Source organism: Bos indicus, chromosome 18 (genome assembly GCF_029378745.1).
Source record: "Bos indicus isolate NIAB-ARS_2022 breed Sahiwal x Tharparkar chromosome 18, NIAB-ARS_B.indTharparkar_mat_pri_1.0, whole genome shotgun sequence".
NCBI lineage: Eukaryota > Metazoa > Chordata > Mammalia > Artiodactyla > Bovidae > Bos > Bos indicus.
The window spans coordinates 25798166-25819263 of NC_091777.1; the positions used below are offsets into that span (position 1 = coordinate 25798166).

Genomic DNA, 21098 nt, shown 5'->3' on the forward strand with positions numbered 1-21098 from the left:
AATTATTTTGGCACTGACAGATCTTTGACTATAACTCTTCTAGAATGAGGAAGATGATTTTTTGTTCCTCAATTTTCTAAATGTCATTCAGAAAATAGAGCCAACTGTTTTAGATACTTAATTTTCTCAGTTAACTCCTGTGTCATAAATAAAGGCTGGAAACTTTTAATCATAATTTGAGAACCCAGAAACATAGCTTGAATTTTCTTCAAATAAAGATACCCCTAAATCACCAGATTCCTGTAAATTAGGATTTTTGTTTCTACCATGATAACCAGCAATTGATGACCATGTCCATGCCAGATACTAGCTGCTTAAAAGCTATAGGATGTTTCTATTCTCCAAGAATGGTTCTATTTTAATGTGAAGTCATCTTGTGTTATAAGTTATATATTTTCACAGTTTAAAAATAGCGACTTTATCATATAATCTTCTTGATTTGCTCTTAGATGAAGGATGGTTAGACGTTGTCCAGTCTTTAATTAGAGTTATTCCATTGGAAGATCCACTGGGACCAGCTGTTATAACATTATTACTAGATGAATGTCCATTGCCCACTAAAGTAAGTTAATAATTATCTTTTATGAAACTGACATCTGTGCTTAAACACAGGATGAATGACCACAAAGAACATTTGGTATAATGCATTTCCTCTTTATATATAGTATTTTGAGTCTGTTTTATTTAATATTAATTTCATTGTATAAACATGTTTTTTATTACCCATGAATTGTTACATCCTCTATCTATAAGTAGTTTACTCAAAAACTTTAGTTTAAAATTTTTAAAATGTCAAAAATGGGAGCATTTATATTGGCTTGGCCAAAAAGTTCATTTGGGTTTTTCTGTAAGAGTGTATGGGTCCAACCCAGGTATCTATAATGGAATTCTTTGAAATTTGAAGGGAATGTTCAATTGCTAAGCTGATTCTCTCTCTAAAACAATTTCCTCATGGCAAAACTTTCTTTAAATATTTTCTATTAAGAGAAAAAAACTATTATACCAAAAGCACTTTTGAGTCTTAATATTGGTATATTGGCATAATTTTGATTATTCCAAGTTAGAACAAAAGTATCAAATTTTCAATGCCTTATTCCATATGGTCTATGGAATCCTTTCTTAAAAATTTTGGATTCTGGCATTTTTCATTTGTCTAAGGCCCACATATTTAGGCCCAACATGGAAAAACATGGACAAAGGGAAAAAGTCTTTGATCTTGTCACTGATGAATTGACCTTTGCTTAGTCTTATAGGAGGTTTCTATTACAATTTGCCTTAAAAATTCTGGTGATATTTGTTCTTGATTGATAAAAAAAAAATATTTTTTAAGGAACTTTCTATTTCAATATCACTAGGCCCTATTGTTATCAATCATATTGGCATTTGGGTGGATTTAGTCTGTTTAATGACCCAAGAGTATATAAGATATATTTGATACAACTGGTACATTTTGAGTGAAATGTTATCTAGAAATTCATATAAGAAAACTTTCAGATTTATCAAATAATATTTCCCATCAATAATGGTATCCTTTGGGTATATTTTATCATGTTTGCATGGTAATTCTGAGTTAATTTAACACCTGGTTATTACTTTTGTGTCAAAGAATTACCTTGGGGATAAAAAGCCTAAGTCATATATTTATCAGATCCACTTGTATGTTTTGTTTTTAGGATGCACTCCAAAAACTGACTGAAATTCTCAACCTAAATGGAGAAGTAGCTTGCCAGGACTCAGGTCATCCTGCCAAACACAGGAACACATCTGCAGTCCTAGGCTGCTTGGCAGAGAAACTAGCAGGTAACTCTGGGAAGCTCCCGCAAGGAAAACCTTAAGTTGTTTGACATTAAGGGGAAGATGGAAATTTAAAACAAAGAGTTTTCCTATTAATACAAGAAATACTTTTCTTTCTTTTATTTATTTATTTTTTTTTTTTTGGTAAAAATGTCTCTCCCCAAAGTCTCTTCTGATAATGGACCTCTACTGATAAGTTTCTTTTTTAATTACACCTTGCTGAGTACAGGCGCAGGATCTTTATTTTTTAATTAAAAAAATTTTTTTTTAATTTTTACAATGTTTTGTTGGTTTCTGTCATACAGCAACAAAAATCAGCCATAATTATACATACTCCAAGATACAGATGAGTAGTAACATGAATTCTTCAACTTTGCTTTCTTTTTTTCCAAATTTGTCTTGGTTGTTACATATGTAGCCATTTGCATTTGTTTATAAATTTTAGAATCTTATCAATTTTGAGAATAAAGCATATACCAAGATTAAAAAAAAAAACTTTGCTTATTTGCTTTAAAAATTAAAAATAACAGAAAAGGCTAAGCTCATATGATATTGAATCTAATATATACATATATACACAGTTTATAAATTTTAACTAGATGAAAGAGTTCTATGATTTTGTTGGTCTTAGTTACCAATTCAAATAATATGACACATTTAATTATATCCAGTGATTGTTGCATTTGTCTAGGTCCTGCAAGTATTGGTTTACTTAGCCCAGGAATACTGGAATATTTGCTACAGTGTCTGGTAAGTGAGACAGCAAAGCTAGTTATTCTTAGTCATCTAGAACTGTGCATTTGTCTAACATTGCCAGCTTAGCCAATGGCACAGAGAATGGAATCAGCTATAAATTTTATTTGCAGGTGTTTCCTGAGTGTTTATCTATTCCCTCCTATGTTAAAAAAAAAAAAAAAGTAAGGGCAGGATAGGAATTTATTACAAGCAAAAACAGCTGAGTTGGTCTGGTTTTAAATTTAGTCATAAGATAGGTGCTATGATTGGCTTTTTTGTATGCATCCTTAGAGTCTGCCAAATGGTAGTAGGAACCTCCACAATAGAAACAAAATTACACAGCATTCCAAGCCAGGAAACTGTGAGGTCAGTTTCCCAGTGTATATAAATCTCTCTGTTCCTCCATCCCTCCCTGCTCCCTACTGCTGCTGCTGCTAAGTCGCTTCAGTCGTGTCCAACTCTGTGCAACCCCATAGATGGCAGCCCACCAGGCTCCCCTGTCCCTGGGATTCTCCAGGCAAGAACACTGGAGTGGGTTGCCATTTCCTTCTCCAATGCATGCTCCCTTACTGCTCTTGAAATTATTGTTGTTTGGTGTATGGTCTGTGAAGCTTGTGGTTTGCCAAGGCTATGCTGTCAGATCTCTTGCACTGTTGGACTAGGCTTGTCTGGTCTGTATTTTTTAGAGTCATTTTTTGCAGGACTGCTATTCATTGGCCTTTTTCAAAATCTGAAAAATATTTTCAGTACCTAGATAATATGTACTTAAAGCATTTAACACTATGCTAAGTAAGCACTGTAGAAATACAGAAGTAGTCTAACAGTCCTTCTCCCTCAAGAAGTTTCCTGATTAGTTCAGGGAACAAAACTACTCAGACAAGATAATTAGCCTCTACTTTATGGTGGGATATGATCAAGGGCAAAACCCCTTCCTTCAGACCAAGTGCCAGGAATTCTGAGAAGTGACTGGGAGGTGGGAGGTATGGGTGATGGGGACTGGGAATTGTGGGAGCTAGACTTCCTGATAAAGGTAAAGCTTCACCTGGGTCACAGCATAGGGTGAGAATTTAATTATGCACACAGGAGAGGAAAAATGGGCTTCGGGACTTCCCGGGCAGTTTAGTAGTTAAGACTGTGCCCTCTCAACGCAGAGGGCACAGGTTTGATCGCTGGTCAGGGAACTAAGATCCTGCATGCCACATGACGCGGCCAAAAATTTTTTTTAAATAAAGTTTTTTTAAAAATGGGATTCTTGGCTAAAGGCAAATCACTGGCAGAAGCCCAGAGCCAGAAATGGCTGTGTTCCCAGCATATTACAGAGAATTGTCTGATCAGAAGACAGTATTCAGAGACAGGAGGATATAGACTGAGTAGCCAGGTAGGGAGGGCTCAGGGTCTGAAAAGCCAGACAGAGGGATTGAGGATGGTTATGGCAAGAAGTAGAGTGCTAAACAGGCTTGTAACAGGGAAGAGCTTTGCAGAACCCAGTTGGGCACCAGAAGAGTGAATGGAAACCAGGTGATGTTCTGGAGCTCTTTTGCAGGCTCCTAACATAACTAGGGCAGAGAAGGCAATAGCACCCCACTCCAGTACTCTTGCCTGGAAAATCCCATGGACGGAGGAGCCTGGTGGGCTGCAGTCCATGGGGTCACTAAGAGTTAGACACGACTGGACGACTTCACTTTCACTTTTCACTTTAATGCATCGGAGAAGGAAATGGCAACCCACTCCAGTGTTCTTGCCTGGAGAATCCCAGGGACGGGGGAGCCTGGTGGGCTGCCGTCTATGGGGTCGCACAGAGTCAGACACGACTGAAGTGACTTAGCAGCAGCAGCAGCAACATAACTAGGGAGGGATGGCTGGGAGCAGATGTGATGTTAAGCAGATAGACCTTTCTTCAAATGTGAACACATGTGATGTGAACTTAAGTGTAACGGAAAGAGCTTGCTTGTTGCTGAAAGAGCTTGTAACTGAAAGAGCTCACTTGTTGCTCTCGCCCACCTACAATCAGCATTTGTAGACTTCCTTTCAGAGAACAGATTGAAAATGAAGCCATGAGTTGTTAATTTCATTATTTATAATTTTGGAACCTGGTAGTGATGAATGGTTCTGAGAACAGATTGAAAATGAAGCCATGAGTTTGAAAATGAAGCCATGAGTTGTTAATTTCATTATTTATAATTTTGGAACCTGGTAGTGATGAATGATTCCTTTTAGGGTTCTGAATAAAAAAGCCATTTTTAGCTACACTTCTAAGCTTCTGTTTGGCTTGCTTAAATGAATGTAAGAATCAGCATGATTTCATTTAACAAAGTTTTCATTTAACAAATATAAATGTTACTAAGTAAAATAGTTCATTTAACAAGATACTTTTGATGTTTCCATATCTGTAAATGAACAAGACAATAAGATTTTAGGAGACCATCATGGTCAGTTACTAACAATAGTAGCAAGTGGATAATCAAGAACTTGAATGAGTAAAACTTTTATGACTGCTCCAAAACAAAAGTCTAGCACACAATGGGTAAGAAGAGGAAATTGTCACCCCAGAAGGGCAATGATATATATATATATATGTATGTATATATTTATCTTTTGTTGTCTTTCAGAAATTACAGTCCCACCCCACAGTCATGCTTTTTGCACTTATCGCACTGGAAAAGTTTGCACAGACAAGTAGGTATAAGTGACTTCTTGGACTAATGATCTATATTGCCTGTTAAAAATGTTAATTTTTCTTAGTTACTGGATGAGCTGATGCCTTTGAACCCCATAAGATATGCCCACATTCTGGGGAGTTCCTTGGTGGCCTAGTAGTTAGGATACTAGGCTTTCACTGCCGTGGCCCTAAGTTCAGTCTCTGGTTGAGGAACTAAGCTTCTGCAAGTTGTGCAGCTAAATAAATAACATGCATACATTCTGATTTGTCTAGATAAACATCTCAAGGTCTATAGTATGGTGACAAAGGCAACAGTTTGTTTTCTCACTAAAGATAATCAAAATTGGTGACCGTGATTAGCCACTTTTTATAGCTAGAAAATTTAGTGATGATATTGCTACCTTCTAGAAAAAGAGCTCTTGGGCTTTGTCGTTAGTATAGTTTCAAAATTCTCTAATCGTCTCTCTCTATTCCTTCCCTCCATCAATCTGCCCAGCAAATCCTCCTACTCTTCCGTGGTTAATTTAAGGTTTATGTCTTCCCAAACAGGTGAAAATAAATTGACTATTTCTGAATCCAGTATTAGTGACCGGCTTGTCACATTGGAGTCCTGGACTGATGATCCTGATTATCTGAAACGTCAAGTTGGTTTCTGTGCCCAGTGGAGTTTAGACAATCTCTGTAAGTAGGAGTTGTCCTGTATTAAAATGCCTGTTTTCATTTCCGAATCCACTTCTTAAATAGGATCACTCGTCTTCATTTGTGACAGTGTGAGTTTTTCCATATAAAGTCCTCTACTGGTAGGTTGGCTATATTCTAGCGGTAATGAATCCTAGGGACTCTTCAGACAATTAGATGGAAGGAATGCTTCTAATTGCAGTGCTCTCCTATTCAGACATTGTTATTGGTCTCCTGTTTCCTGCTACATCCAGGCCACCAATCAGATACTATTGTGTAATCCAACTCTTCCCAACACAGACTCTTTTCACTGTCTTACAAGCAGTTCCCAGTCACTTCTATCTCTGGGCCTGTTCCTCTCAACTTGGAATTCCCTCTCTTTACTCTTTTCCCTATCCCAGCATTGCTCTTCAAAACTCAAATCATATCTATACCTTAAGAGTTGCTCCCAACTATTCTTTTTCTCCTCCAAGGGCTGCAAGAACTAAAACTAGACTGCTGCTCTGTCCTCACTTCCCCTGCCCCATAGTTAGCACAGTCCCCCTGCTCCTACTGCAACATTGTGGGGAATTGCTCAGTGCACAGCCTGTGTAGTGCCAGTTAAAGAATAATTCTAAAAAAGTACCATTTGGATTTTGCTGCATGCAAAAAAATGACAATAAGGAACAGAAATATAAACCTACCTATGCTGCCTTTACTAATTTGCCTAATTAATCTTCATATGGCTATGCAGCCCCAAAGCTAAGGTTATGTCTACTGATTCTGCCATTTTTGAGCACCTCCACTTATTAACAAGAGTGGCAGCCAGCGATGACAACAGTTTTTCCACAATAGCCTGCCTTAGAAATGTGCCCACTTCTTCTTTTGCAGTTTTAAAAGAGGGTAGGCAGCTGACCTATGAGAAAGTGGACTTGAATAGCATTAAGGCCATGCTGAATAGCAACGATGTCAGCGAGTACCTGAAGATCTCGCCTCATGGCTTGGAGGTAAAGTTTCCATAGATGGACCATTCTAGGGAGAAAATCTTGTTTTCATTTTCATGCCCTGATTCTGAACAAAAGCAATCCTTGCAAAATAGATGGAAGTTTACTGCATACTCAGAGAGTGGTTAGAGGTAGAAGTGGTAGAAGAGAGAGTATCTGAGATATTATATACTCTTTCCTATCTCACATGATCCTATACATATAGTAAGTGCTATAATGTTTATTGACTTGTTTAAATGTCTGACTTTAATCTCTTCTATTTTATGCAGTTAAAGGTACAAAGACTAGTATGTCTAAAAGAGGCCCTTTCTTTTTTAATCCCTGTATAACCAGTTATATTCAATCTAGCACTTTACCTTCTCCCTGCATGTTGGAAATGTTGCTGATGGGGGGAGGGGGGTGAAGGTTAATGAAAGAGCCGCTTATATACAGCTGCTTTAGGCACTAGACATGTCAAGATTAAAGAGCTGTTTGAAGAATGGCTGCAGACAGCCCTTTGATCTTACATCTTACCAAATGCTTTATGTAGTTTTCTGCTTTAGCTTATTTTTAGGTACTCCGTCTTATACCCTTCAATATCCTCTCCCTCATCTCCCTCCCTAACAAGTACAGGTTAAGGCAGTGTTTATGCATTTGTAAAAGATTCTACTATGAGAGCAAAACTCTGTAAGTAATTAAAAATGAAGCCAGTAGCCTTCACTAATTCTTACTTTGAGGTCTTCCAGTCCTTTCAATCTGGAACTCCATGGAAACTAAACCGTAAAATACCATCCTTCCTTCAGTTTTGTATATTTTGTCACTGAGGATGCACAGAGAAGGAGACAGTAGTCCAGCAGGAGCTGTAATGAGAAAGGATAGATTCCACCTTCTGAGCAGTCTGTTATCTCTGGTGGTCTTCAGGCATTGATGGTGGGCTGCCATGCCCTTTGATTTTGCCAGGCTCGCTGCGATGCTTCTTCTTTCGAAAGTGTGCGTTGCACCTTTTGTGTGGACGCTGGGGTATGGTACTATGAAGTTACCGTGGTCACCTCTGGCGTCATGCAGATCGGCTGGGCCACACGGGACAGCAAGTTCCTCAACCACGTGAGTACTGTGGAGACCTGGACAGATGCGGGCAGCAGCGGGTGATTTTGGCAAGTGGGTGGTGCATACTCATTTTTCAAGTAGGTTTGCCCAGTAATCATTCCTTGGGCTGAACCACATGGTGCCAAATCTGCAACATCAGGTTTACAAACTGATTCAGAAATAGGAAAACACAAGTGGACCTCAGCTATTTTTTTCCCCTCAAGTTTTAAGTTCATGTTAATTTTCCACCCAGAGGTTACATGTGTTCTTTTTCTTTTTTAGGCTCTGCTCCAGCCCCAGCCACATCTTTGGCTCAGTTTTTATATTGTTATCAGTGATGGTTTTTACCTTGCATTTAAGCTTTAGGAACTTTGTAGGAATTCTGTTCCTTTCATATAATCCTAAATGTTGGCTTGACTCCTCTCACTTTACCTTTATCTTGTAATTTGTAGGCATATTTGTTTTCGATATTTAGTACTTATCTTTTGTTATAGAAAGCTATCAGATATAAGGTGAGATTAAATCCACTAGAGGAAGCAGAGTTGGGCCACTTCTACTTGAGTTCGAGAGGTTAGGATTCTTTGCTTTCCTTCAGATGTTCATTTCCTGCTGCTTTATACGCTTATGATGTCTAACCCTCTTGCCTGGAAAATCCCATGGATGGAGGAGTCTAGTAGGCTGCAGTCCATGGGGTTGCTGAGAGTCGTGTCATTTTCCCTTTTCCCTTTCATGCGTTGGAGAAGGAAATGGCAACCCACTCCAGTGTTCTTGCCTGGAGAATCCCAGGGATGGAGGAGCCTGGTGGGCTGCCGTCTGTGGGGTAGCACAGAGTCAGACACGACTGAAGCGACTTAGCACCAGCAGCAGCAGCAATGTCTAACCCAATCAGCTTCCTTCTCATAGTCATAGTATAAGCTCTTTGGAATTAATCCAGTTTAGATCAGGAACATTTTGTGGCCATATGATTTTTACCCTTTGAGCTGGGAAAATACCCTTAGACTTATTTTTGTTATTAATCTAAATAATGACCTCTTATCTGGACTACCCTGGTGATCCAGTGGTTAAGAATACACCTGCCAGTACAGGGCACATGGATTTGATCCCTGGTCTCAGAGGATTCTACATGCCATGGGGCAGCTAAGCCCAAGTGCCACAACTATTGAGTGTGCTCTTAGAGCCCAGGAAGTGCAACTGAACCCACATGCTACAACTGCTGAAGCCCACATGCCCTAGAACCCATGCTCTGCAACAAGAGAAGCCACTGCAATGAGAAACCTGCTCATCGCAACTAGAGAAAGCCCTCGCTCAGCAACAAAGACCCAGCAAGCCAAAAATAAAACAATAAATAAATAAAAATAAATAATAGCCTCTTCGGTTCAGTTCAGTTCAGTTGCTCAGTCGTGTCTGACTCTTTGCGACCCCATGAATCGCAGCACGCCAGGGCTCCCTGTCCATCACCAACTCCCGGAGTCCACCCAAACCCATGTGCATTGAGTCGGTGATGCCATCCAACCATCTCATCCTCTGTCGTCCCCTTCTCCTTCTGGCCCCAATCTTTCCCAGCATCAGGGTCTTTTCCAATGAGTCAGCTCTTCTCATCAGGTGGCCAAAGTATTGGAATTTCAGCTTCAACATTAGTCCTGCCAATGAACACCCAGGACTGATCTCCTTTAGGATGGACTGGTTGGATCTCCTTGCAGTCCAAGGGACTCTCAAGAGTCTTCTCCAACACCACAGTTCAAAAGCATTAATTCTTCTGTGCTCAGCTTTCTTTATAGTCCAACTCTCATATCCATACATGACCACTGGAAAAACCATAGCCTTGACTAGAATAGCCTCTTACCCTCCAATTAAAAATAAATAAATAATATAGCCTCCCATCCCATATGTAAGGTCTTAGGATGGGTTTTAGAAGTGATCCAACAAAGTCAAACTAAACTTTGCCTGCCATAAGGATAGTTTCTAAAGCACCCTTTTAGCAAGGCTGTACAGCATCCTGGAATTGTTCATGACATTTTACTAAACTGCTCACTGGAAAGAGACAAATTAGAGGAAGAGGGCCCATGGAAAGGGCAGGTCTGGATTTTTGTCCAGGATGGAAAACTGGACCCTAAACAGCCATTGCTTTTGTTGGGAACCTTCCCTTTGCAGGGCCTTCTAGTTGACTAGGCCTTAATTAAAACCTGGAAGAATGAGGCTTTTTTGGTGGCACCACATAGTCAAAAATAAGAGGGACTGGAGAACAATGCCAGTTAGTCTTCTAGTGCCCAACTTGGGGACTGATTTAAAGAAAGTAGTATCAATTACACAGATAGTCTGCTCCAAATTATGTCCTTAAGATGATTTTTTTAGGACTTAAAAAATCTTAATTTCCAGAGCACTTCATTTTAAAGCCTATCATCTGATTCCCACAACAGTTTTTACTGTTATAATTTCCATTTCACAGGCAAGAAAACTGAAACCAAGACTGGGACAAAAAGAAACTAGGACTTGAGTTCATTCCCCTTCCTATTCTTCAATAATTGTGTTCTTTGCATTTGAAAATGGGGATAATCTCAGAGAATTAGCTAGTTGTCTCATTTGGAAGTAAAAATTTGTCCCAAGACTAGAAGAAATATGGACTTCTCTTGGGAGAAAGCTTTATAAATTGTGTATCTCCTAATATGGCAGCACACTGCAGGTCTGAGAGTAGTATATATGAGACTGAACGTTGCAGGTTTTCTTTTTAATGGCCAATGAAGCTGGATCATTTTATCTCGTGGATGAAACTAATTTCTGCCATAGAGTTGCAAAAACTTTGGCTTCTCAAGAAACTTAGAATACTATTTTCTTATCCCTCCAGATAAGTCTATCCAAATTAAGATAGACTTAATTTCTTTCCTTAAAAAATAAAACATTTTTCCCTGACTTAAGTACTGGTTGGTTAGAAATTGATGAAGTCTGATATATCTTTCCCCAAATACAGCATTTTCATATTGTTACTGTACTTAAAACTTTGCTTCCTATGGACGTTGTTCTGGTGATTCTGAATCTTTTTGCCTGTACAGACACGGTGTGGCTTTGTGGAATTAGTCTTTCCTAGGACACACCCAGTTTCTGAAAATTTGAAGTCCATTCGTGGTGCCTCTTATTTTAACTCTTACTGATTGGGCTTTGCTGTTGAAAAGATGATGAAGTGTTAGGCTTGGAGATAGATCATTAATCTGAGAAGCTAAAGGGTAGGTCTTATTCAGGTCACCTACAGAATAGTTATCTTGTTTATCGTTACTTTTTTTTTTACTTGTTCAGGCTTTGAACGGGATAGCAAGGCATTCTTTCTGTTAATAGACTGGTGAATATTCTGAGAATTTACACAGGTTCATTTAACCTTTGAGTAGTCTGAGCAGTGCATTCGGAACAACTAATTCTCACTTTGGAGAACACACATCTGAATTCAGTATGTTGTGGTCCAAGTAATCAAGGAGTGTGTTGGAGCCCTCGTTCCAGTCTATCTTCTGATTGCATTATCGCACAGAATAAGTAGGCCATCCCCAGGATCTGAAGTCTTACTTGGATCTGGGCAACATTTTCAGTGGCCTTCTCTACTAGAATCTTTCACCATTGAGCCTTAAAGATAGCAATTGTCTGGTCTGCATGTTTCCTCTATTCGTTCTATTTTTTTCTTATAACTGCTCAAAATAATTTCTTAAGATCTTACCACCCTTTTATGTTAACAATAAAAGTAATTATTAAACAATTAAAAGGCAATAAGTAATAAAAGAAGTTGCCAAGAACCTATATAATGTTCAGATATCTCGGAATACCTGTTTGCTAATTACCCACAATAGCCTCTCTGTTGTACCCAGGTTTAACATCTCTGAGCAAGGGGGTGTTTTGAAGTGTACTACAGGCAAAAAAGGTATTTGCCCACACCAGCCTTGGAATCAGAAAATCCCAAGGTCCAAACTTGACTTTTCTAGTAATGTGTTCTTGGGCAAGATGGTTGACCTCTCTGAGACTTTATTTCTTCTTAAAACGGAATACAATACTCTCAGCCTCAAGGTGGTTCATGAGAATTAAATAAACTAACAGATGTGAAACTTGGGAAGTATTTGTTGGTGAGGTCATACTGTCTTCTGACTCCATGTCAAAATTTTGGTACCTTCTAAGAACTATAATAGGCTCTCTCACTTCATCTAGAAAGCTTAGAATTCCAGCCACCAGCTTAATGGTTATAAAAGACACACTTAACTTTTCCCAGAACACAGCAGGCAGAGCCTCACTAATCTCTGGGCCCTATCTCCCTCCAGGAAGGCTATGGCATCGGAGACGATGAATACTCCTGTGCATACGACGGCTGCCGGCAGCTGATTTGGTACAACGCCAGAAGTAAGCCGCACCTACACCCATGCTGGAAAGAAGGTATGCATTCCTCTCCTTCATGAATTTATCAACTAGGTTAAGACATTTAGTTCTGACAAGGCATTATGTTAGGCTTTAAAATGTTTTGGATGACCCTGAGGGATGGAATGTTAGGTGGGAGGGAGGTTCAGGATGGGGAACACATGTACACCCATGGCTGATTCATGTCAGTGTATGGCAAAAACCACGACAATATTGTAAAATAATTAGCCTCCAATTAAAATAAATAAATTAATTTAAAAAAATGTTTTGATGGAAAAAGATTAAGTGTGGGAAGGGATATTAGCATTTGTATCCCCTACCATGGGTGTGGTAGTACTCTCAGGTAGAACAGTACTCTCCTGATACTCACCTCTGATGGAGCCCTTGCTTCAGCAAAACATTTCAGACTATAAAATTCTTAATTTAGTGGGGAAATTATTAATTAAGATTAATTAATATGAATTAAGATTCATATGATTCTTCGGATTAATATGAATTCCACTTTCCTCTCTGGGTATATGTCTTAGAGCAGCTGTGGAGATACTAAGGACACTGAAATTGTAATGCCAATAAAATGAGATTTTCTTCAGAGTGTTGGCACTATTCAGTGGACACATTCTGGGCCCCTCTAGATGCAACTTTTCAGGCTGACTTGAGCACTCTTGGCCTCAAAAACATCTGCCCAGCCTCAGCTCTCCAGACATCAGGCTCAGGACACTGCAAAGGTAGAGGCTACCAGGACTCTCAGTCAAAGCATGAGGATTTTAGCAAGAATACATCTTAACAACAGCCTCATCTTTTTTGCCCCATTCAATTTGTATTCCAACTGGTTTGCTGTATCCAAGGCCTTATACCCATGAAAACATTTATTTATGAAAGATTCAAACCAGCATAGTTAGAACCACACAGTTGATCTGTCCAACACTTAGAGCAAAGGATTTAAGATGAGTGAGTCTTTTTACCCCCAACTAAATACAGTGAAACAGGGCTTTTCTGCCTCACACCACAGCATCAAGGGTGGTATTCTCAGGGGGCCTCCTGGTGCACCCCACCTTGTACTGAAGACATAGAGTCATACGATAGCAGATGGAACCTCTGGAAAATTTTTTTTCTTTTTTGGCCATGCAGTCTTGTAGGAGGGATCTTAGTTGTCTAACTAGTGATTGAACCCTTGCCTTTGGCATTGGAAGTACAGAGTCCTAACCACTGGACCACCAGGGAATTCCCTCTCAGAATTTTAAATCTCAGCAGAGAAGCAAAGTTCATGATTTTGATCTTACCATGTTTTACTGGTCCAAGAATGCACATTGCCCCCACATTTCACATCTTTGAAATTGGGATGCATCTTACAATTGATGACTTTTCATAGATTAATTGGCAGCATTTTCCTTTCCAAATATTGATGTAAAGGGGTCAGATCAGTTGCAGAAGAAGCAAGATAAGTATGTTGAGTATAGGTCCACAAAAACAGACTTAATACAATGATATCAAAACCCTTGAGACAGCAGAATCTTCCCGTCCTAACAGTATTCCACTTCATCCTTTAGGAGACACGGTAGGATTTCTGTTAGACTTGAATGAAAAGCAAATGATCTTCTTTTTAAATGGCAACCAGCTGCCTCCTGAGAAGCAAGTCTTTTCATCTACTGTGTAAGTACCTTCTCTCAATCAAAAATTCAAGTAGATGCATGGAATGTCCTTCTCTCAAGAAAAAAAAGACTGTCCATTTATAGTCAGTTGTGTGAGAAATCACTGTACTTCAAGTAATTGGGGACTCATTTGATCATAACCTAGAACTCTCCCAGAGTTTGATATAGGAAGATAAGAGCAGGATATTCTCTGGTTAATAGTGCCGTCTAGTTTAGTAAACAGAATGCCACCCTTCTTTCTGCCTGGGTACGACTTATTCTGACTTATTTCTTACTCCAGCTTATTTCTGAAGACCGCTTTGTGTATGACCTTCACTTTGTTTTTATGAATTCTCTTGATCTCTACTCATTTTTATTTGTAGATCTGGATTTTTTGCAGCAGCTAGTTTCATGTCATATCAGCAATGTGAGTTCAATTTTGGAGCAAAACCATTCAAATATCCACCGTCTATGAAATTTAGCACTTTTAATGACTACGCCTTCCTCACAGCTGAAGAGAAAATCATTTTGCCAAGGTAAGGAATCAGCAGTGTTGGCCTGTTGCACCCTTAAGGGTGTCTATAACGTAACGTTGTAATCCTAGCTCCTGTTCTGGCTTAAAAAGCAGGTCTGTAACAAGCCCTTCTGGGCTGTACGTTACTTTGGACTCAGTGTCCCAAAGCTTGAGAGTGGCTCAGCAGTTTCCAGATGAACCAGAAAATGTCACAGAGTGATGACAGCCCTGCCTGTTGCAACAGAGCCTTTGTAATATCCCAAGAACTGAAGGGCCATTTATTTCCCAGCTCAGAGATCTGAGGTTCATTCTGAGAACTCCTCTTCATCTTGTCTTACCGCCTGACAGGGATGCTAAGAACTTTAAATTCCTCCTGGTGAAAGTGTGAAGTAACACCTGTCTCATCTGCCATACCCCATCACTTGGTTATGTAGCCTTTCTTGGATGCGGCCCATAAACAGGTCTGTCTTCTCACCTACACCCTGAAAGTTCCAACTGATCCATCTAAGAGTTCCCCTGGAAGCTGACCTTAGTTAAAACTGCTTCAGCATTTAGTTAACTACCCCTGCAGAATTAAACTTTCCAAAAGTCAGATGGCAATAGGCACCAACTGTCAGAAAGTCATCTTTTATGGGTGGTTTCTGTGTACTGTCAGTACCCTAAGATTTTGGTGCCCAAAGTGCAGTCTGCCTTGGATAAGAACAGAGTTACCAGCTTGGCAGTCCTGTGCTGCATTGGGATTTTGTTTTCTGTGACAGTGACACCAACACAGAAGTTGTTGGAGACTAACTAAATGGCCTCTTTAATGCCAAAGTTGCCTGTTTTACTCATAGGAATAGAATTCTTTTCTGACTTCAGGGTAGGAGATCAGGGCCCTGTTTCTACTTGGCATTTTGTAAATTGTTCCATATTGTAAATCCTCTCTGTCTCTACCTCTTGTTCCATTCATTCTTTTTTTTCTTCTTCTTCTTAAACTTTTTATTATGGAAAACTTACTATTATGGAAAACTTCAAATACACATGAAAGAAAAAAAGAATAGCACAGTAAAGCACCATATAAATATATATACCCACCTCTCAGCTACAAAAGTCATCCACTCACAGCCACGTGCTTGTCTTACGGTTTTCTCTGTTAATAGCTCCACTGTCGATTCTGTTTCCCTGGCTGTAGTCCTAGAGGATCCTTGACAAGGCAGAGTATGAGTTTCTGCCATTTCTATGACGGATTGTTCAGCAAATCCTATGGGCTGTACTTTCAGAATATATCCCAGCCAACAACTTCTGGTCCCTCTCCCTGCTCCCACCATGGCTAAAGCTTCCAGTTTCCTACCTGGGTTGTTCCTGCCCTCAAACTAGTCTCCCTGTTCCCACCTTAACCCCTTCAGTCTGTTCAGCACAGCCTCCAGAATGATTGTTACAACATAAATCAGATCATGCACTTCTCTGCTCATCAGACTCTAGTGGCTTCCTCTTTCACTTAAGGTAAAAGCTTGAACCTCAGCAGACGCTGTAGGATTTGTCCCCTCTTCTCCTCCACTACTTCTTAGACCTCTTGCACTCTCCCCTGTGCTCCTGCTACTTCAGCCATCCTGGCCTCCTTGCTGCTCCTGAAATAGACCAGGTCTGCTACTATAGCCCCAAGGTCTTTGCACTAGAAAGTTCTGCTCTCACAACTCTTCCTGCTACCAGAATGGTCTGACATGTGTTTTCCAATACTACTGAGCAGTGAACTTGATTCTGACACCATCTACCTGGAAATAGCTTCAGACCCCCCCTGGAGAAGGGTTCAGTCCTACAGGATTGCTCTTTCCTCCCACTTTAGATGCCAGTCACAAGTCCAGGTCATGACCAACTCACTGTAACTGGAGGCTCCCATGCCCTCCACCTTTGGTTTGATTAATTTGCTAGAGCTCCCACCACAGAACTCAGGAAAGCAGTTTACTTCTGTGTATGTGTTACACTTTACCAGCTGAGCCCCCAGGTAAGATGAGAATGACCAGCCTCCTTCATTTTCTGTTTTAGAAAATCATTGTAAGATTGAAATGAGATGTCTCGTGTGAAAACTTTACTGAACAGAGCTTAGGGAATGACTCCCATGTACAGAGCATTTTCAGGGCATTTCATATGCATCACTGCTCACTGACCCCACTTATTTGTTGATAAAATGAACTTCCAACTGTGTTTTCTACTCAGGCACAGGCGTCTTGCTCTGTTGAAGCAAGTCAGTATCCGGGAAAACTGCTGCTCCCTGTGTTGCGATGAGGTAGCGGACACGCAACTGAAGCCATGTGGACACAGGTCAGAGGGTTTGTTTGGTTATTTCTTCTTGTGTACATTACAGTAGACAAAGTTCTACCTGTTCTTGAATTGCTTTTACAGTGTTACCAGTTCCCTAGCTGTTCATCAAAGTTCATAATAACCTGAAGGAGGTTTCAGAGTTTGCCAAGCCTGTCTTCCAGAAAGTACCTGAAATAGAAGAACCTTCTTGATATGGAAGACCCATGTTTTTGTTTTGTTTTACTTTGTTTACTCAGGACTTTATTTTTAACACATTTTTCATTCCAAAATGTAAAAGACTTAATGCTAATTACAGGTCTCTTAGGAAATCCCTTTTCGTTTTAGAGCCTTCTCATGTACTTACTCTTCACCCTCCTCAGCATTGAGAGGGCAGCACCACCCTACCATCTAACCACTCTGCATTTTTAGAAAATGAGGACAGCCTGGATCCTGTACAATAGAGTGTTTAAACATCAGCAAGAGTAGCAAGTAAAACAGTCCCCTAAAAAGGCCTCGCAACTAAGGTTAGAAGGAGAAAGAGGAGCTGGGCAGTGTGCTGACCCTGGCCTGGCCCAGGCATGTGTGCTGATTATATACGAGCAGTACCTCTATCCCAGTGTTCCAGACCAGCTCCCTGTAATTCAGCCCACCCCATACACTGCCTTGCTCTTATTCTTCACATAGCTTTAGCTACCAGGTCTCCCTGTATCAACTCTGTAGCCCAGAACTCCTCAGGATCTGGGCTTATTCTTCTTTGAACGCTCTGGCCCTTATTGGTGGTTTGGTACACAATAAGAGGGCTGAAATCTAAAAACTTAGAATCAGGTATCTTAAGTATGACCACAGTCTCCACACTAGACATATCTAGAACAAAGTTGGAATAGGAAATTAAAAGAATTATAAGAAAGTCTAGCTCCACTTTCAGCAACAACAGTTCCATTGAGTAGAGGTTAAGAAAGGAAATCTGGCTAAACAGAATGACATGAGCCACCCCCTAGAATAGAGACTGAAAATCTAAACATTCCTACTATTAATACCATGAAAGAAATTGAAATTATTTTCCCCCTTTACCTTCCCCGCTAAAAGCCCAGGTGGTTTCACAAGTACATTCTTTCAAACTCTGAGGGAATGGATGGATTCTATATAAACTTCTCAGACCACAGAGAAAATAGCAAAGTCACAATCTTTTTACAAAGCCTGCATGTTAATCATACAAAAAGCTGATGAAACACAAAAATGAATGAATGAATATAAACCTAAAAATCCTAAATTATCAGCAACTAGTACCCAGCAACACAACCAAGAGGGGTTTATTTCAGGAATGCAAGGTTAGTGCAACATAGGAAATCAATGTAATTTCTCAAATGTATTTAATCAAATGTAATTTCTCAAGTAGGCCAAGGGACAGTGAAGCAGAGAATTAATACTTTCTGCAAAAATGCTAAAAATTCAATATCCATCTCGAATGACTACTACAAAACAGAAATGGATATAGGAAATAAAAGTATACATTAAGGATGGATGGATACTTCCTTTAAAATATAAAAAAACATATATCTCAAACACAAGCATCTTTTTAAGGGGGACACACTAGAAGCCTTCCAAGAGTTGCGAGGGACCAGACAAGGATGCCTGCTATCAGCACATAGCATCGAAGACCCAGTGTAGCCAAAAATAAATAAATTTTTAAAAATTAAAAAAAAAACAACAGAAAGAATATGTGTAAAATGCCACCTTGAGGGGAAAAAAAAGTTAATAGTTTTGTCCCAATATATGAAAAGAATGACACAGTAATGGAACAGAAGCCCAAAAGTAATACTACTTATAAAGAAAAATATAAAGACATTATGTCAAATCTGGTGAAAGACAGACTGTTCAACAAATGATAATGGGACAGATAGCTAACTGTCTGGGGGAGAAAAATAGCATTGTATTTCTACCTACAGATACACATCTCTATGCATAGGCTGTATATATCCAGACTTTCTGGAAGAATGCACATGAACTTTTAACTTATTCCTCAGAAGAGGAAGATTGAAGGTCAGAAGTGGAAGAGAGACTCACTGTTTATATATTTACTTAATGTTTCAGCCATGTGTGATTATTACCCTTTCAGTTAACATGCTCCATTGAGTCAGCACATCGTCAGTCTGACTTTTTGAAGAACGGACCTAACTGGTATCTATGTCTTTCTCCTCAGTGATCTGTGCATGGATTGTGCCTTGCAACTGGAGACCTGCCCATTGTGTCGGAAAGAAATAGTGACTAGAGTCAGACAGATTTCTCATATCTCATGACACACGTGAAGAGGCCTCATGGACTTATTTCTACTCAATTCCAGCCAATGTTGAAAAGAAAAACAAAGAAAAAAATCTCTAATCAGTTGTATGCACATTGAAACTTATAGCCATGGCCAGATTTTATGCTAAAAGAAATGATAGTTTATCAAAGACAAAATTCTCCTAGAATCTAACCCAAACTGCTAGCCCTGAGAAATTCCTTTTAAGGCCAAGGAAAGCTGAATGCCAGTAGCTAGGCCTATGGTAATTCCATGAAAAGCAACAGGAGACAATGCCCTCTTGAGTGCTGAAACCACACTGGATTTCTCCAGGTTGGGTTCATTTGCTTGTGTAACACAGGATGTTTTGTCTCATAGTCTAAAGTTTTTATTTTGGGCAAAAATCATTATCGAGAAGTAAATGACAGCGTTTCTGGGTAAAGCATCACTTCCCATTGGTCAGAGAGCCACTGGTATCTTAAGCATGGATACTGCACTGCAAGACTTGAAGCTGTAAAACTAGAATCCCACAGGTCAGTACTACAAGCAACATGGAGGGCCTGAAAGAGGGTGCACAGACTGTAGACAAAAAAACAAAACCCAATTTTTGATATTTCAGTGATCCCAAAGAACATGCTAGTTGGTTTTTTTTTAATTGCAGAAAATTGGTGGTATTTTCACATTCATGATGTTTCTATCCAATTTCAGTACCCACATTTTGTGAGGAAAAAAAATGTTTTAACAATGCAGGAGGAATTCTTAAATTAATTGCAATGTTAGACTGGAGAAAATTTGGTATTTAAGGTATTTTTAAGGTACCATCAAATCAGGTCTTTTTGGTTTTTGTTTAAAATAATTTTTTAAAATCAGTATTGTTTTTGGAAGTAATATACTTTGAAACTCTTGAACTAATAGTCTCAAAAACTCTTAGCGGACAGTCTGAGAGCACGTATTCCTGTTGTTTAAAATAAATACATGTTTTTGAATAGTAAATTCAGTCATGGATTGTTGACTATGTCTTCATCAAAAGTGTTATTCCCTCTCAGGGTCTCTGGTGAAGACCTTCAAGAGTTTGGTTTTTTCTCCCAGAAAATTGGAAGGTAGAATTGTAAATTCATAGAACTTATTTTATAATGGTGTACCTCAGCAGCTGCCTTTCAATTTATGCCAAGTCCTTACTGAGTTTATACTTGAATAGTAAATATGTCTTCTCAGTTTTACAATGTCTTAAATTCAATGCACATTTTTTTCTTCCTTCCCCACCGTTTCTTGTTTGTAGTTCATTAAATCGTCCTATTACAGAGCTGATTTCCTTCCTGGCTGTACTTGTTGGGGTGCTGGATTTTTTCCATGTCTTTAGTCTTCCATAAATTCAAATATATATATAAATATATATATATATATGTTCTCTTCTTTAGCTTGTGGTAAATACAGTAATTTGCATTGAATAAATAAAACATTTGTTGCCTTTTTTGACTTAAGATATCACAACTTTCATTGGTATCTGCTGCTACGGTTCCAAGATATTATACTCAGGTTTATCCTTTCCAGGTTAGGATAGAATCAAGTATTAGAATTCAGAAGCAAGGTTAATCACTTATTCATCCAACAAACCTTTATTGGACACCTAATATATCTCGGGCACTGCAACTATGTGGTATGCAAAAACAGATCTGTTTGTGGAGCTGACGTCTGGTAGTGGGGAGAAAACTATGTTTTTCCTTATTGTAATTACTTGTTGAGTGCTTTGAGAAAGAACAAGGAGAACCTAATTTAGATGAGGGGAAGGAGAGAAACGTCACTGAAGGAGTAACATTAGTAAAAAAAAAAAAAAAAAAGGAAGTAGGACCTAGGGATATAGCAAGGCAGAGACTGAAAATATTGAGCCAGTTTCTGGCCTCAGGCGGTTGAGTGACTGGCAGCTTCCACTTTCTGTCTCTTGAAATATTCTTGGATCTAGCCACCATGGTGTGGGAAAACCCAAATATCCATGAGAAGACCTACATGGAGAGGAACTGAGACAGCCCCCTACCCCTCAGGTCCTCCGTTCAACATCAACAACTGAGCTGTTCCAGCTAATACTAATTTGAGTAAGCTTCTTGGA

General features: G+C 39.3%; 1 protein-coding gene across 2 annotated transcripts in view; it reads left to right on the plus strand.

Moving 5' to 3' along the window:
• Window positions 1–20475, plus strand: part of RSPRY1 (ring finger and SPRY domain containing 1) — a 37412-nt gene extending 16937 nt beyond the window's left edge. For both annotated transcript variants that reach the window (XM_019979737.2, XM_019979738.2), the window contains exons 4-15: window positions 450–562; window positions 1674–1800; window positions 2486–2544; window positions 5139–5205; window positions 5738–5869; window positions 6737–6852; window positions 7789–7932; window positions 12204–12315; window positions 13845–13947; window positions 14309–14461; window positions 16633–16737; window positions 18917–20475. In XM_019979737.2, the coding sequence (XP_019835296.1) occupies window positions 450–562; window positions 1674–1800; window positions 2486–2544; window positions 5139–5205; window positions 5738–5869; window positions 6737–6852; window positions 7789–7932; window positions 12204–12315; window positions 13845–13947; window positions 14309–14461; window positions 16633–16737; window positions 18917–19013 (1328 nt within the window). In that variant the 3' untranslated portion in view covers window positions 19014–20475. The remainder of the gene's footprint in view (window positions 1–449; window positions 563–1673; window positions 1801–2485; window positions 2545–5138; window positions 5206–5737; window positions 5870–6736; window positions 6853–7788; window positions 7933–12203; window positions 12316–13844; window positions 13948–14308; window positions 14462–16632; window positions 16738–18916) is intronic.
• Window positions 20476–21098: the final 623 nt, after the last annotated feature.